Source organism: Marmota flaviventris, chromosome 5 (assembly GCF_047511675.1).
Source record: "Marmota flaviventris isolate mMarFla1 chromosome 5, mMarFla1.hap1, whole genome shotgun sequence".
NCBI classification, from domain to species: Eukaryota; Metazoa; Chordata; class Mammalia; order Rodentia; family Sciuridae; genus Marmota; species Marmota flaviventris.
The window spans coordinates 85,427,934-85,445,324 of NC_092502.1; the positions used below are offsets into that span (position 1 = coordinate 85,427,934).

A 17,391-nucleotide genomic window follows, 5' to 3' on the forward strand; every position below is an offset into this window, starting at 1 on the left:
TTAAGGTTTCAGAATTCATCTTGTTATTGTTCTGTTAAACATCATTTTCATTATTTTTTTTTCAAGATGGATTTTAACTAGGAACTACAAAGCCCTCAGCAAAGGTTCCAAGGGCAGTACCTCAGGCTTTTTGAACATTATGATGGAGCTAAAGAAATGTTGTAACCATTGCTACCTCATTAAACCACCAGATAATAATGAATTCTATAATAAACAGGAGGCCTTACAAGTAAGAATTTTTGACTATTACTTTGTGGTAAAGCAAAATTCTAGGAATGTTAATTTAAATTTAACTGAAAATGGTGTAGTGCCTTACGTAATATATTGGTTAGAAATTCTCATTGGTTAATGTTTTACTTTAATAATAGTCTTGAGTATTTTTTAGTCATTATAAAAATACTTAAAATTTTAATATCATTATTTTGATCAGTTTTATAAACATATTTCTCAAACTATGTATTATAGTAATTTACCCAGCAAAAAATCTATTAGTACATTCATAATTATGAAAAAATGATTATGCTGAATTTGTGAATTTGCAAATAGTAATCCAAAGAATAGCTTAACACCAGAGCCTCCCTTTTTCCATTATTTCTGGAAGATAAATTTAAAAATATGAGAGCATATCTGTAATCCAGTCAAAGTAGTACATTGGGGGACCAGGATCAGATACTAATGTATAATACATTTGCTTATTCATTTAAATGTTGGATTGCTCTTCATCTGTTTTTGACTAAGATTTTGGAGAAATAGTATATGACAACTAGCAAATAGAGCGAAACAGTTCTTACTCCTTCCTAAAAATAAAAGAATCCATGTGCTAAACGGTAAGGGACAATTTTAATTAATGTAATATAGCAAAATGGTAAAGGTTCTAGAAAATTTTGAAAACTGAAATTGTTTTTAGACCATTATGAAAATACACAATCTCAATTGAAAATAATGAAAGTGGTTTTTTTTTTTTTTCATTTGCTTCTTTTACTGTGTTGTAACAGTTTAAATTTATTGTATCCTTAGCACTTAATTCGTAGTAGCGGAAAATTGATTCTTCTTGACAAGCTGTTAATTCGCCTAAGAGAACGAGGCAATCGCGTTCTCATTTTTTCTCAAATGGTGCGGATGTTAGATATACTTGCAGAATATTTAAAATATCGCCAATTCCCCTTTCAAGTAAGTATTTCTTTATCATTTTTAAGTTTCATCTAATTCTTCAGTTTATTTTACAGAATTAACTTGGAAATTATTTTGTAAATGAAGTGGATTTTTACATAAAATGTATTAGTCTTTGAAGAAATGTTTTTTAAAAAATTCTTGTCATAATTCCCTTTTTCTTTTCCCTTATATTTACCAACAAAGCACTTTTTCTTTCTTTAATTTCCTTTTAATTCAGTCTCTTATGCTTGCTTTAGATTTTGAAAACTGTAATAGGTGGATATTAGAGTCAGGTGCTCTTCTCAATACTTAAATATATTTAATCCTTACAGCATTTTTATAAATAGTGCCAGAAACATAGTTAACATTCAGTATGTACAGTTAGTAAATAGTATGTATTTTGTGCTAATAGTAAAATAGGAGAAGTAAGAGACTCACTACACATAATCCCTGCTCTGTTGGAATTCATAATCTGATGTGGGAGACAGACATTAAAGTATAGGTAGTTACAAATGAACATAAACATTATCCCTATGGTAAATGCTGTGAAGGACAGGTTTTTGTTGATATGAACAAGATTGAAAAATATATAGTCATTTTTTTAAGGGGAATAGTAGAAGAGTACCATTATTTGAGGGTTTTTAAAACCACTTTGATATGTAATTTCCATATTCCACTTAAAATATACCATTCACTGCTTTTTTAGCATATTTTACAGATTTGTACAACCATTACCATGTCAGTTTTAGAGCATTTGTATCACCTCAGAAAGAAACTCTGTATCCTTTAGCTACTCCTTGCCTTTCCATTCCTCCTCTAGCCTTGCTCTGGTATATTTTTAAATAAATTATTTTGTGTACATGGTCAAATGGAAAAAATAGTACAGAATTGCTTGTAAGCAGTTCTTTACCATCAATTCCTTCTTGTTCTAAATCATTTCCTGGAGAGAATTACTTTTAACTTTTTTTGTTTGAGACCATGCCACAATAGATGATGTCCCACTATCCTTATGGGCTTTCTAGTTGTAATTTTAAGTGTTTTTCTCAGATTTTTCCTTTCTTTTTTTTTTATAGCTTTATTTTATGTATTTTTATGTGATGCTCAGGATTGAACCGAAGGCCCCATGCAAGTGCTCTACCACTGAGCCAAAATCTCAGTTCTTCAGGTTTTTCTTTTTAAAGTTAGAAATATGTATAGTGAAACTAAAAGTTCTTATAACCATTATCTTTTTTAAAGTAACATTTTCAGAAAGTATTTTTAAAATTATGTCAATTATGAACAATCACTTTGAGCTACATGTGAAATGAAAAACCTGAAAAAACTGTCAGTAGCAAGCAGTGTATATTAAACATCATTTGCAAAAAAAAAGAAATCTAAAAGGCATGTCATAAATAACTGCTGTCAGGCTGGGGATGTGGCTCAAGCGGTAGCACGCTTGCCTGGCATGCGTGCAGCCCGGGTTCAATCCTTAGCACCACATGCAAAGAAAGATGTTGTGTCCTCCAAAAACTAAAAAAATAAATAAATATTGAAATTCATTCTCTCTCTCTCTCTCTCTCAAAAAAAAAAAAAAGAAAGAAAGAAAGAAAAAAAAGTTTTTATAAATAAATAACTGCTGTCATACCTAGTTTATTTTTCCTTATAAACCATTGGCATTCTCCTTATGTTAGAGCTCATAGGGCACCTTGGATTTTCTTCTGTACTCTCAAGAGGAAGGTCACATTTAATCAGGCCACAAAAAGCAGTCTTTTCATATTGCCTTGATGCCCTTTGTCCTACTTGACTCTGACTCAGTCATTCTTTGATAATTCCCTTAACCCAGTTAAGTAAAGTTGTCTACATGCTAAGCCAGTTGATGTGATTGCTGTTCACTGGTTGTTGGAAAAAAAGCGGGGGGCATTGTCAGGTACCAAGTAAATACCAAGTGAATATCTGTTTTCCTTGGGAGATATACTCACAGAGTGAGCCTCTTGTAAAAATGGTGAATTGAACACACATACTTATTTCTTTGTTCTTCTAGAAAGTCACTCAAATAGCAGTATAGTGCTTGGGGGCTTGGTGGGTAGAAACTTTTCAGAACATACATGAGAAAGGAAGAAATGGTAGAATCTGAATGGTAGGTAAATTCATGGTAACTAACTTAGTAGGTCTAAATGAACTGAATAATAAATAAACGGTGCAAAAATTTTAGAAACACACTAATCTACATTGCAAAAATCTGCAAAGGTTCAGGAATTCTTAACACTAGTTATTCGGAAAATGGGATACAGGTGGGTTTTAAAAAAAAACAGATTATTGAAAATATTTTTGAAAGGGACATATTTATACCTTTACTCCTTTCTGAAACTTCACTAAAATGGCAGCCTGGTTTAATGTTTGCTTTGTTATAAGAATTGCATTCAGTGACCCAAACCAGTATCAACCAGAAACACGTTTTTACATACATTTATTATAATCTCAGTTCCTGAGTTTTTGGTTTTACTATTGTAACTCTAGTACCTTTTAGGTTTGTTATTATCTAGCTATTTTCTGCTGCCTTACAAAAATACCATTGATTTGGGTTATTAATCTTATAGCTGGTAACTTTGTTACATGATGCATTTTAATAATTTAGGCAGTAATCGTTCAGGCTTTCCATTTGATGGACAGTTATATTGTCTCTGTTAATTTTTTTATTTTTAATCCTTATAGGTTTTCTATAAAGACCTTTTTTTCTTACTGCATTGGCCATGACATTTAGTCCAATGTTGAATAGCAACACTGATAATAATTATAATGATTCATCATTAAGTATAATGTTTTCTATAAAATGTTTGTGCATATTTTATCAGGTTACAGACATTCATTTTTATAATTTGTCCACTGAGAATTTTTATAAATGATTATTAAATGTCATTCACTATTCAAAATACTTTATACAATAACAAAGCAGAGGTTGACATAGTTTCCCAACATACTAGTTTAACTCACCCACTGAATGCATGATCACAGTAAGCAAGTTATTTCTAATCTAAAACAAATTTATTAAATGTCGATTATAATTAAAGTGAAAATAATAGCATTGTTTTTATTTTGTTTTCTTTTTTTCCTTTTACTCAATCCAGGGCCTTGCGCGTGCTAAGCAAAGCTTTCCAATACTGAGCCACACCCCCAGCCCAATAACAGCTAATATTTAGGAAGTACTCAGTGTATGTCAAGCACTGTGCTAAGTTCTGTAGTCTGTGAAGGAGGCACTTATTGTTATGTCCATTTTACTGAGAAAGAAGTTGACACTGAGAAAATTCAAATCTCTTGCTGAAGGCATTCAAGATAGTTATTCAGGCTTTTGGAATAAAGCCTTCAGTGCCTTTAAAGCTTTAACATGCATTAGAATTAGAAGGAGGGCTTTTGCTGAACCCTTCTGATTCAATAGATGTGGAGTGAGGATCAAGTTTTAAGTTGTTATGTTCTTAGTTGACACTAATGCTATTGGTTCAGTAACCACACTGGACTTTATCAATGTTTTTTGAAGTGTGGATTGTGACCAGTTAATGGATCCTGGGAATCAGTTTAATGAGTTTCAACAACATTTTAAGAGATAAAACAGCTTCTAAATTATGAAACTATAGTACATCTCATGAAACTTATTTCAGGTATATGTATTCATTAACATATCTCCTACAATGAGTCTTAAGCAGAACAGTGTGACTGCTGATACTATGTATTCTCTTGGAAACAATCATTGGTAAAGAACACAGATTAGAGAAAGATCTGGACATTGTTTTATTATAGTACTTCGTATTCATAAAGTTGTAGTAAAGGGCATATGCCTTTTTATACTTAATTTTATAATTTTAATTGTTTTTTAACATTTTGAATGTGGTATATGCTTTATTTTAATGTGTTTTATTCTAGAGATTAGATGGATCAATAAAAGGGGAGCTGAGGAAACAAGCTCTAGATCATTTTAATGCTGAGGGATCAGAGGTATGAATGCTTTAAAATTGTAAATTTTGTTTCAATCCTATATTTTCTGTAGTCATATTTATACTTTGATTAAAAAATTTATTGGTATTAGCTAGTTTTTATTAACAAATGGCTTTTTTAAAAAAGTCTATTTTCTGTTAAATCTGAAAAATTTTATACTCTTCTTAACAATACCATTTCATCATGTTAGTTAATTTGCTTTGAAGTGAATAACCCACTTTCATTTAGAATTCTTTGTTATGTACCTTATCCTTTATTTTTTAAAGTAATGAACATTACATATATAGTCAAAGCCTCATCACTCTCCTATTCCATTCCCTCTTTTTACCATAATTAAATACTAAAGTAATTTGTTTTTTATTATTAACAGGTTTATTTGTATTTTGGAGTATTGTTTATTGCTCTTTCTAAAGGTTTATATATTAATTTTCAATTTTATTAGTAAAGTTCTTTTTAATTTACAAAATCAATTTTTTTGGTTTTATTATTCATTCACTTATTTGAATTTTAAATCTTGCTAATTTACATTTTCTTATAGGATTTCTGCTTTTTGCTTTCTACAAGAGCTGGTGGTTTAGGGATTAATTTAGCCTCTGCCGACACTGTGGTTATATTTGATTCTGACTGGAATCCACAAAATGATCTTCAGGCACAGGCAAGAGCTCATCGAATTGGGCAAAAAAAACAGGTATTTCTGATTTCTGTTATTTTACTAGATTAGAATATTTTTTATGATTAGTATTTAGAATTGTTTAAGATCGTCAGGAGATAGAGGAAACATAGTCATTTTGCTATTGTATTTAACCAGTTAGTTATTGAGGAAACCAGTTTACCATACCTGTAGAGTCAGACAGAATAGTTATCTTAACTATCTTCAAATAACTTGGTTGTTTTAAATGAGATTTTGAGCAGTAGCTGATATATTAGCCATATATTGTCCCTGTGCTTACAAGATAACACACACATAAAAGCTACTTTCATTTTATAGATTTTGTTCAACCAACTGGCACCACTGTAACAAAATATTTCATTACTGTTGTAACTATTCCAACCATATAGAACCTCTTTCTGACTTTAAAAAAATAGAGGAAGTCCTTTTCAATTTTGGGAAGCTTTGTTTTGTAGTTGAGGCTTCTTCATTGTCTTGTGGAGAGGTTCATAGAATTTTATATTTCATGAGTGATGAAACATCAGAATCACAGGAACTGCCATAAGATCATTAGAAATTTACCATTTTTTTTCTTTTTTCCCAGCTAAATCAACTTTAAATAACGAATTACTTTTCAAAAAAAAAACAGAGAAGAACATCTGTTAGCTAAACTGTAAAATAGAAAGATATATTCTCAAAAATTTCTAAAATTGAAGAACTTTAACTATATTGTTATTTTTATTTGTTTTGCTTATAATAATGAAAACTTCATGTTGGATGTTCCACATTATATACTAGTGTTTGGGCACTTCAGGTTAGCACAACAAATCCTTTTACTGCAATTTTCCTTCCTCATGCCTGTTTTTACAGGTGAATATATATCGTCTAGTTACCAAGGGATCAGTTGAAGAAGATATTCTTGAAAGGGCCAAAAAGAAGATGGTTTTAGATCATCTTGTAATTCAAAGAATGGACACAACTGGCAAGACTGTACTTCACACAGGTTCTGCTCCATCAAGGTGGTTACTTTAGTATAAAAAAAATGCCATTTTAGTGTTACCTTAAACTCATTTTTCTAAAATTTTATATCACTGAGTGGATCACTGAAGTGCTATATTTTTGAAGACTAATTTCAGTCAGAGTGTGTACCTTCAGTACTTGGTTTTTCCACTACAGATTTATTCTCATGAACTTCTACACTTCAAAAGTTCCTTAGTTTAAAAATAACTATATTAAAACTTCCCCATTTAATTTTCTTATGTAACAATTATAAAGGTGACTATGTAAATGTAATAAAAGTGCCATGTAAATATGAACTATTAAAATTAAACATTTTTATTTGCTTTTAGTTCTACTCCTTTCAATAAAGAAGAATTATCAGCCATTTTAAAGTTTGGTGCTGAGGAACTTTTTAAGGAACCTGAAGGAGAAGAACAAGAGCCCCAGGTTAAAAAAAAAAAAAAAATGTATACTCAGAATGTGTACTTTATGATAGAAAGGAAAGATTCACATGTATTTAAAATAAAGTTTGTCTTTTAATTATAGGAAATGGATATAGATGAAATCTTGAAGAGGGCTGAAACTCATGAAAATGAACCAGGACCTTTAACCGTAGGAGATGAGTTGCTTTCCCAGTTCAAGGTAGATTTCTCTTTATATAATTGAGAGGGATTGAGTTACCTAGTATTTTGGTAATTTTTCTTTTATATAATAAGTAAGATAATTTTTCTCTTAAAATTTGTTTTTATAAAAATATTTTATTATTCAGAAAAACCAGTAGCAGCTGATGTGATTAAGAGACCAAATTGCTTATGAACAGATAAACTTAGTTGGGTGGGGGAAGCTGTTACTTTCTAATTGTCATCTAGAATAATTAATGCTCAGCAAATAGCATGCCCTCAAGTATTTGAGTAAATGAATGACGAATTTTAACTGATTTAAAAAAATATATATATATATATATATATATTAGTATATAATATATATATATTAGTAGATATTCACAATACCTTTATTTTGTTTATTTAGTTTTTTTAATGTGGTGCTGGGGATTGAACCCAGTGCCTCACGTGTGCTGGGCAAGTTCTCTACCACTGAGTCACAACCCCAGCCCCTTTTAACTGATTTTTATTAGAGCAATTTTTTATATTATATCAATTTAAGCATTATCATTAATGCTTATGAAGACTAATAAGGAAACACAATCACTAATAAGAAAACTTAAATCTATCAGACAAAATAAGCAGTAAGTTAACCATTTATTAATACTTATAAATATACACGATGTGGTAAGGGTACAGAGCTATAATATAAAAAGATCTAAAACAACATATATCAGCTGATGTTATATTAGTATTGGTAACCAGCTTTAATGAGTGCTTGCTATCTACCAGACTCTCAGTGCTTTAAATGTTATTTTCTCCTCACAAAAGTTACTTTGTTGTTTCTGTGTATTCCTTTAGAAACGAAAACACTAGGACTTAGGGAACCCAAGTCATTTATCTGAATTCTAACAGAGCTCCATGTCTCTATCTGGTTTTTTTTTTGATCCTAAAGATAAGACCGTTGTTCAACAGCACTTGGTAGTTCATGGACTGGTCTGAGAATTCTATAGAATATTATTTAACGTGTTAATAGTATATACTACCTTTTTTCATTATTACTTGTTAACTGACTCTAGTTTGTTATCTGCCTCTAGTTCTTTTACACTAATAATTTTGTTGAGCAGCAGGGCAAAGAGAAGCTTTCCTGGAGGGAATGTTGTTAGAGTCATTTGGTTTGATTCTCTTTGCCCTAATGAAGAAGTAAATGCAGATAGGTTAGTAGTCATATCTGGTTTAGCTTATAGTCTTAGTCGTATTCATTTTCCCAAGATATTTTTGTTTTGTATAGTTTTATTTATTTATTTGGTGGGAGGGTTGAACCGGGGATTGAACTCAGGCACCCAATCACTGAGACACATATCCCCAGCCTTATTTTGTGTTTTGTGTAGAAGAGACAGGGTCTCACTAAGGTGCGTAGTGCCTCGCTTTTTGCTGAGGCTGGCTTTGAACTAGCAATCCTCCAGCTTCAGCCTCTGGAGCCACTGGGATTACAGACATGCGCCACTGTACCTGGCTAGTTTTTGTTTTTGAGTGCAGCCTTGCTATATTTTGTTGCCCAGGCTGGCCTCAAACTCCTGGGCAAATGATCTTCCTGCTTCGTCCTCCTGGGTGGCTGAAATTATAGGCACAGGATGGTGTGTCCTACTGATATAATATGTTTTTTTCTCCAGGTTTTAACATGTTACCGTTTCTCTCTTTAAGAAATTTATAATTTACGAATACATTTTTCTATACTACATACTCTGTTAAAATTTCTGAAATTTATCAGGTTGCCAATTTTTCAAATATGGATGAAGATGACATTGAATTGGAACCTGAAAGAAATTCAAAAAACTGGGAAGAAATCATTCCAGAAGATCAAAGAAGACGGTTAGAAGAAGAAGAAAGGCAAAAGGAACTTGAAGAAATTTATATGCTCCCAAGAATGAGAAACTGTGCAAAACAGGTGACTTTGTAATTTAAACTTTCCTGTTAGGAGTATAGTAATCACCTTGGACTGGTCTTTTTGTTTGTTTTGTTTTTATATGTATTTTTTTCTTACAGTATCTTTGATTTAATAATGTTTACCTTATAAAATGAGTTGAAAAGTGTTCCCTTCTTTTTTGGGGACTATTAGAGAGCTTGGAAATATTTCTTTATTGGTGGAAGTATTGTTTGGGAAACTATCTAGGCCTATAATTTTCTATGGTGTTTGTAGAATATTTAATGATGTTCTTTTTTCACTTACCTAATGTTAGTATTTTCTTTCTTGATCATTCTAGGTAGAATTTAACCTATTTTATTAATCTTTTCAAAGAATCAACATTTTGTTTCATTGATTTTTCTATTTTCACTTTCATGTGTTTCTATTCTGTATCATTTCTTCCTTGCTTTTGGTTTCACTTTCTCCTTTTTTTAAAGGTCTTACGGTTTGAGCATAAATACTGAATTGTCTTTCTTTTCTAATATTAGCATTTAATTTTAAGGATTTTTTATGAATTTCACATTTTAATGTTTTTCATTTCAGAATAATTTATAATTCCCCATGCAATGACTTTTTTGATCCATAGTTTTCTTAGAAGTGTGTTTTTTAAATTTCCAAATATTTGGAAGATTTTTCAAGTATCTTTTTAAATGACTTCTAGGTTAACTCTATGCTGGTCAAACAGTTTCCTTTGTACAAATTGGATTTAAAGGATTTTTTTTTTTTCTTATGACCTGAAGAAACAAAATACTTAATTTTAATATAATGGTAACCTTAGTGTTATAAGCTCTCTTGTATCCTTTGGCAATAGGAAAAACTCTAATACGAGGCTTCTTTTTGCATTAATCTTTATTTTTTAGAACATTAAATTATAAGATTATTTGCATTGGTGCGAATAATTTTTTGGTGCCTCAAAATTTTGAACCAGAGGTATGATTCCTGCTTTACATTGGTCCTTGCCCAGCTACCTCTTTCCTAATGAAAGAGTTTTTTTGTTTTCTTTCCTACAACCATAATAGGGGGTTCTCTCATGCCCTTAGGCCAGTACATGAGAAGGGTTTGGCAGAGCTTCCCACCTGTCCCCCAGAAGTTGACTGTATTACCTTTCTTTTGGCTTGCTCCTTGGATGTTCCCTCCAATTTCCCAGCATGCCTGTCCTTCTCATAAGTGCCTGGTGGAGGAGAAAGTACCTGAGAGTGGGTACAAGTTTTCACCCTGTCTTTGCTTTCTAGATGTCCTATGCTATTATGTTTGCCTACTTTTAGCCTTTAGCAGGTGTTGTGACTTGCAGTTGCCCTGCCGGTGATATATTCAGGAATTCACATGTACTAGGCAAGCTCTCTACCACTGAGCTATACCCTAACCCTGCCTGTAGGAAATTATACTTGCTTTCTTTTACCTGTTTGTATGATACTCAGAGTCTGTCACCTTAGCTCTTCATAAGTGAGCCAGTATTCAATTAATTTTCATCTCTTCTTTTAAACTCCTATTTTTCTTTATATTTTACAGAAGTAGATTTCCCTGTTATTTCATCTCTGATGCATTTAAGAAAAATTATAGATTTATTGTTAGGGTGGGATCCATGCCCTACCAGTTTTCTCTAGAACAAGCAGTAGTGGAACCAAATAATTTGGCCTGAAAGGGACTACATTTGTTGTTTCTTATTTATTTCTGTGAATTCTAAAATTATTTCCTTTTATAGTGCATGGGAAGTATAGCATTACATTAAGTCTTATGAAAGGGTTAGAGGAGGTTAAAATAATAATAGGGTTCAGAATATGTATAGAGGCTTTGGAAAAACTCTTAATACAGTGTATTTTTTGCTGCATGTGTTAAAACTGTGGATATTAGGAATAGACATTTAGTGGATTACATGGCATTTTTTCTGTGAAATAGATATTTGACATATAGCCTAGTTAGAATAGCAATGGGTGAATATTTAGAAAGAAAGTAGAAAAGAGGGATAAGGAATCATTCTTCCCCACTCTGAGATACATGACTAATAGTATTATTACAGTATATAACATTGTAATTTTTTAAATGGATTTCATTTCTTAGGTTAAATAGTAGTCACATTGTTATAGAATTTTTTTGCTCTTTGACAGTATATCATGAGTGTTAATTATTCTACAATACAATGATAATATTGCTAAAATTGTCCTCTGCCCTCAATTAAATACCCACAGAGATAGATACATAAGTGTCTGTTTTTCTGTACCATTATCAGTATTGACTATTATTACTTATTTGGTATTTGTCAACAGTGATAGATTTTAAAAAGGAGTTGTTATTTGATTACTTGCTTATTAATAACTTTTCATATTTTTACAAAAGACTGATGATTATTATTGATTTATAAGCATGCTTAAATTATTAAGGCTATTAATAACCCTTTGTCATTAACATGTTATTTTTTGTTCTGTTTGCTTAATTACTTTTGCTTGTGGAATATTCTAAGTTTTTATAGAGTTTTTCTTTGCCCATTAGATAAAAGCTTAACTTTACCCTAAATTGGGTGAATTTTTTTTTTTTTTTTTCAAATTCCAGATTAGTTTCAATGGAAGTGAAGGGAGGCGCAGTAGAAGTAGGAGATACTCTGGATCTGATAGTGATTCAATCTCAGAAAGGAAAAGGCCAAAGAAACGTGGAAGACCACGCACTATCCCTCGGGAGAATATTAAAGGATTTAATGATGCAGAAATTAGGCGGTAAGATAATAATAGAACATTTTGTTTTAATTTGGTTTCATAGAAAGTAAAACTAAAATATGAAAATCTAATAATTTTCAAAAATTAAGATGATAGTTTTAGAGAAGGCAAATATATGATGTTTGAGTAGGAATTGAGCATTCCTTCCTGGCTTTTGGGTTCATTATAACTGTAAAAGCAAGTTCAACTTCTAATCTTTGCATGTTATTTATTGCTAGGCTAGACTACTAAAATTTTTTGGTTTTATTAATGTATTTCAGAATAATGGTTTTGTTTATTAAAAATTCACACTGCTTTGTTGATTCCCAGGATTAGTAATTTTTTTGTGGGAGTAATTTAGTTCTGTATTTTTCTAATGTCTTAACATTGAAGTGATTGCTTTTTGAAAGTAACCATGTTTAAAACATTTCTGGGATTGGGGATGTAGCTCAGTGGTAGATTATGTATTTAGCATGCCCAAAGCATCTGATCACCAGCACCACAGAACAGACAACAGTAACAAACCATCTCTGATATGACCAAGTAGGAAATGGGTTAAGATTAGCCATGCAGGATAAATTGTAGTTTTTGCTCAAAATATACTATATTTCTTTAAGGGAAATGGAGTAGCAACTTATTTTGTTAATAGTTTTGCATGTGAAATTTGTAAAAAGATTGTTCATTACTCTAGAGTTTGTTGTTTTGTTTCTTTCAAGCCATTGTAACTTTTGTCTTTTAAATCATAGACCTGACTGATAAGTTCTTCCTCATTCTTCCTAGCAGACAACTAAATACATTGTTAGCTTCCCTTAAGAGCATTTTTATGACATCTGATTTGCTGGTTCTGTTTTTACTTGGAGAAGCATTTCATCTTCTACTTTTCCTGGATATTTTTCCTCATCTATCAACCACCTACATACTTTTTTTCTGAAGTAAAATTTTTATTTTCCATTGTTTAGTGTAATACCACACATCTGTCTTATTTTTATCAGCACTTGGAATGTGAGGAGGTGTAGTATGATTGATAATTATTCTGGAGACACTTCCTGTGATAACTTTGAACCCTTTTCCAGTCTTGTGAAAATAATAAAGTAATTCTAAATGAAAATTTAGCTTCTATTGTTTTATTTACATTGGTATCTTAAGTTCATCCTGGGTGTAAAAGTACTTGTTTTACTTTGGTATACAGCTTCATGTTTTGACATTTGTGTATTTATAACATACCTTTTTCATTTTTTTGTTAGTAAATGTGCTCTGAATTTATTTTTGCACTAATAAGTATGTTATTTCTGCATATGTTGTAAATATATGTATATTTTTAAATGGATAATGAAGATCACATTTCAACCAAGTGTTTATTTTCTGCTAGGTTTATCAAGAGCTATAAGAAATTTGGTGGCCCTTTAGAAAGGTAAATGCATTTGTCATCCTCATAGAATTCTAAAATTTTATATAACTGTCAGCTTGCTTTAGTTGTATTAATATTTAGTTTGCTACCTTGTTTAATTTGCTTTTAAGAGGCATTTAACAATCTAGGAAACAAATTTTAGATTTTTTGAAAAAGATTTATTTTTTATTGTGGTCTGTAAATTTTTCTTATCTATAAATGAAGTTGTCTAAAACAAATTTAAATTTTATTTTTATAACTAATGTATTTTTTATTGTTTGTTTGATTTTTCATTATTCAACTTGTGAACCACAAATTTATTCATAGAGGTGCTGAGTTGCTAATTTAACTTACCACTGTTTTTTCAAATTAGAAAAATTTTTAGTTTTTTAAATTACATCCTCTTAGTACATAAACAACTAAAATTTTTTAAGCTATGTGTTAATCCCAATAATTGTTGGTCATATAAATATTCTTTGTCTTTTGTTGTAGCCAATCCTTTCTGAATGTAGAGCAGCAAAGACTCAAATTAATTGACTTTTTCCTCTTAAAAACTTTAAAAATAGAGATTATTATATTTTTTTTTTTGAGGCAACTAAAAATGCAATGAAATACATGCATAATTATTTTAGATGGTGGAAAAAATGTCTAAGTTAATTTTTCTTTATGTTATCTGTTGCATAGTTTACTCTCACTTATAATTGTCATAAAACTTGTATTATTTAAAATTTGATCAATTTGTAAAAAAGATTTTATAGAATTGGCATATGATTTTCAAATCTGTATACCTATTATACAGTTTTCCAATTAATTTTCCAATTGCTCTGTAATGAGTTTTCAGAATTTATTGTCTTGGAATATGTAAACAATTTGTATTTCTACTAAATTATTCTAGGTTTTTTTCATGTTTTAAACTAGAATTTATAAGACATTTATTAGAGTGACATTTTAATCTTAAAATAGATAACTTGGTTTATCACAAACAGTGCTACATCATTTAACACATATGCCTGAAATTTGTCTTATTTTGATACAGATTAGATGCAATTGCTCGAGATGCTGAATTAGTTGATAAGTCAGAAACAGACCTCAGACGATTAGGAGAATTGGTGCATAATGGCTGCATCAAAGCTTTAAAGGATAGTTCTTCAGGAACAGAACGAACAGGTAACATTAAAATGAGTGATTTAAAAGAGAAAAATGAAAGTTTCAAGATATACTTTTTGAGTTAGGTGTTATGTCTTAACTTACCTGTTTATTAGTTTTAGAAGTTGCTTTACAAGACAAAGGAAGGACCTGAGTTAGAGGAAATGGAGAACAGAATTCCAGTTTTGAAGGCAATAGAATCTATCCTTTAGCGTCCCTGATGTATTCTGACTGGGACACAATGTCAGAAATTAATTACATGAAATACAATTTGAATCTACATCTGCCAGATTGTAATGATTGGTTTATTATATATAGTGAAAGTAAGGTTTTTGTCAGTAATCCCTTTCTTAATGGTATAAATAATACTTAAGTAATAGCACATATTGTTTTGTATTTTGTAGAATTATGCTTTATATGTTTTTCTATACTCTTGTCTAAAAAATTAAGGTGGGAGACTTGGAAAAGTGAAGGGGCCAACATTCCGAATATCGGGAGTACAAGTGAATGCCAAGCTGGTCATCTCCCATGAAGAAGAATTAATACCTTTGCACAAATCTATTCCTTCAGATCCAGAAGAAAGAAAGCAGTGAGTTACTTTATAAAATTTTTGTTGTTAAGTAGCTTTGATATGAAGGTATGTTAAGTTTTTGTGGCATTGTTGGCTACTTTTGGACCAGGATTTTTAATGACTGAAATGTTTTTCGGAATTAATTTTTTAATGTCAGTTATAAACATGGAAGTAATTATTAACTTTAATAATAGGTATACAATCCCATGCCACACGAAGGCAGCTCATTTTGATATAGACTGGGGCAAAGAAGATGATTCCAATTTGTTAATTGGTATTTATGAATATGGATATGGAAGTTGGGAAATGATTAAAATGGATCCTGACCTCAGTCTAACACATAAGGTACTGTATATCTCTTGACTTTGTTGGCTTTAATTTATTCTAATCTTTTAAATTATTATGGAAATAAACTAGAAATAAGCAGTCAAGGCTCTGGTTAGTTGTGTGCTCATGGCTTCTTTAGAACTTTGTTTTCATGAAAGGATTAAGTTTAAACAAGTGATTTCTGAGTCTTTTGCCATACTTCTGGAATTATATTTTTGTTTTTAAGACAGGTATAGACAGGTATATTTTCCTTTAGATTATTGGGTTAAAAAATCTTCTGTTACATCATTAACTTATTTGAAGACAAAAAACAATCCTTAAGCTGTCAAGGTTTTTAAAAATATGTATTTTTAAGTTTTTAGGTGATTTGATTCTACTGTGTTAGGTAAACGAATATCTTTGCATAAAATGGAAAACACTGGAAGTATTTTTTTTTTTTGGTACCTCTTTAGATAACTACTAACTTTTAGATATCAATGCTTTATCATTTGTTCCTATTAAGGAAAACTTAAATGTCAAGATTTCCACTGTGAAAATTTCCTCAGGAGGTCACCTTCTAAATAGGTGGTACTCTGTATTCCAGGAATTGTTATATATATATGGTGTTATTGAGAGGAAGGGATTCTAAGGATAATGTAACATTTAATAACAGCAAATGTTAAATGCACTTTTTTGTATATTTGAAAGAATTTGTAATCAAACTTTTCTGTTTTTATTTTGAAAGGTAATAACAAGGGACTTTTTTTGAGGCATATTTATTTAGGATTCATTTCTTAGAAAATTAAATTTTTCCTGTGGTGTAGATATTTTTTAAAATGTATATTGAATGAGTCATTCCTATAAATACTAAAATTTGTAACTTTAGTGAGTTATTATATTTCTTAAAATGGTTAAATATTTTTTACCAGTAAACTTTTTTCACATTTTTTATTGTTGCATGTAGTTGTATACATTGATGGTATTTATTGTTACATGTTCATACCTGCGCACAGTATAATTTGGCCTATCACCAATAAGCTTTTTATGTTATTTAACCTGAAATTTAATTGCTTTTTCAGATTCTTCCAGATGATCCTGATAAAAAACCACAAGCAAAACAGTTGCAGACACGCGCGGACTACCTCATCAAATTACTTAGTAGAGACCTTGCGAAAAAAGAAGCTCTGAGACTTTCTGGTGCAGTAAGTTAAAATTGAGATGCTTAAGAGTGGTTTACTTTTGTTTTGTATAAGGTAAACCTAGTTTATTGACCATCCTAGACATGCATAGTTTTTCTTTAAAGTTTTATTTGAATATGGTAATGTTTTCCTTTAAATTATTTCACCATATATATTAAAACTGATGAGTTCATTTTTTTCTAGTATTTGGATAGGGATTAAAGAAAATTTGTTAGAGTGTTGAGTACTCTTTGAGAGGTTGAGCCAGGGAGCTGTTTTATTGGAATGCATTAGACTTTAAGTAGTAGTACCAGAGGTCTCTGACTTTATTTATGTGGAAGCTCCAAAAAAAGACACTAAGAAGGGGATGATTGGAAACTTAAAGCAGCCATTAAAAGTTTACTTATGACTACAATAACTACCTGGGTACTACTAAAACTGATTTTTAATGGTATCTCTGGTACCATTGAATTTAATCAAGGTTGATAATAACCTAATTGTGAAAATCCACTTATATTACTCATTCCTGTTTTGTTTTGTTTGTTGTTGTTGTTTTGTTTGAGTACTGGGGATTGAACTCAAGGGCTCTAGACCACTAAGCCACATCCCACTCAAATTACTTGTTTTTTAATTTAGAGACAGGTTCTCACTCAGTTGCTTAGGGCCCCACTAAATTACTGAGGCTGGCTATGGACTAAAGATCCTCCTTTCTCAGCCTCCCAAGCTGCTGGAATTACAGGCATGTACCACCACGCCCGCCTTACTCATTTCTTGGCTAGTAT

At 30.8% G+C, this 17,391-nt stretch overlaps 1 protein-coding gene across 5 annotated transcripts in view; it reads left to right on the forward strand.

Annotated features, from left to right (window-relative positions):
* The window catches only part of Chd1 (chromodomain helicase DNA binding protein 1), a 91,798-nt gene that overhangs the window by 37,009 nt on the left and 37,398 nt on the right, over positions 1-17,391 (forward strand). For all 5 annotated transcript variants that reach the window (XM_071612382.1, XM_027927623.2, XM_071612381.1 and 2 more), the window contains exons 16-29: positions 67-229; positions 1,018-1,170; positions 5,047-5,118; positions 5,657-5,806; positions 6,638-6,786; positions 7,117-7,213; positions 7,313-7,408; positions 9,140-9,316; positions 11,882-12,042; positions 13,391-13,432; positions 14,445-14,575; positions 15,005-15,143; positions 15,320-15,470; positions 16,511-16,633. In XM_071612382.1, the coding sequence (XP_071468483.1) occupies positions 67-229; positions 1,018-1,170; positions 5,047-5,118; positions 5,657-5,806; positions 6,638-6,786; positions 7,117-7,213; positions 7,313-7,408; positions 9,140-9,316; positions 11,882-12,042; positions 13,391-13,432; positions 14,445-14,575; positions 15,005-15,143; positions 15,320-15,470; positions 16,511-16,633 (1,804 nt within the window). The remainder of the gene's footprint in view (positions 1-66; positions 230-1,017; positions 1,171-5,046; positions 5,119-5,656; positions 5,807-6,637; positions 6,787-7,116; positions 7,214-7,312; positions 7,409-9,139; positions 9,317-11,881; positions 12,043-13,390; positions 13,433-14,444; positions 14,576-15,004; positions 15,144-15,319; positions 15,471-16,510; positions 16,634-17,391) is intronic.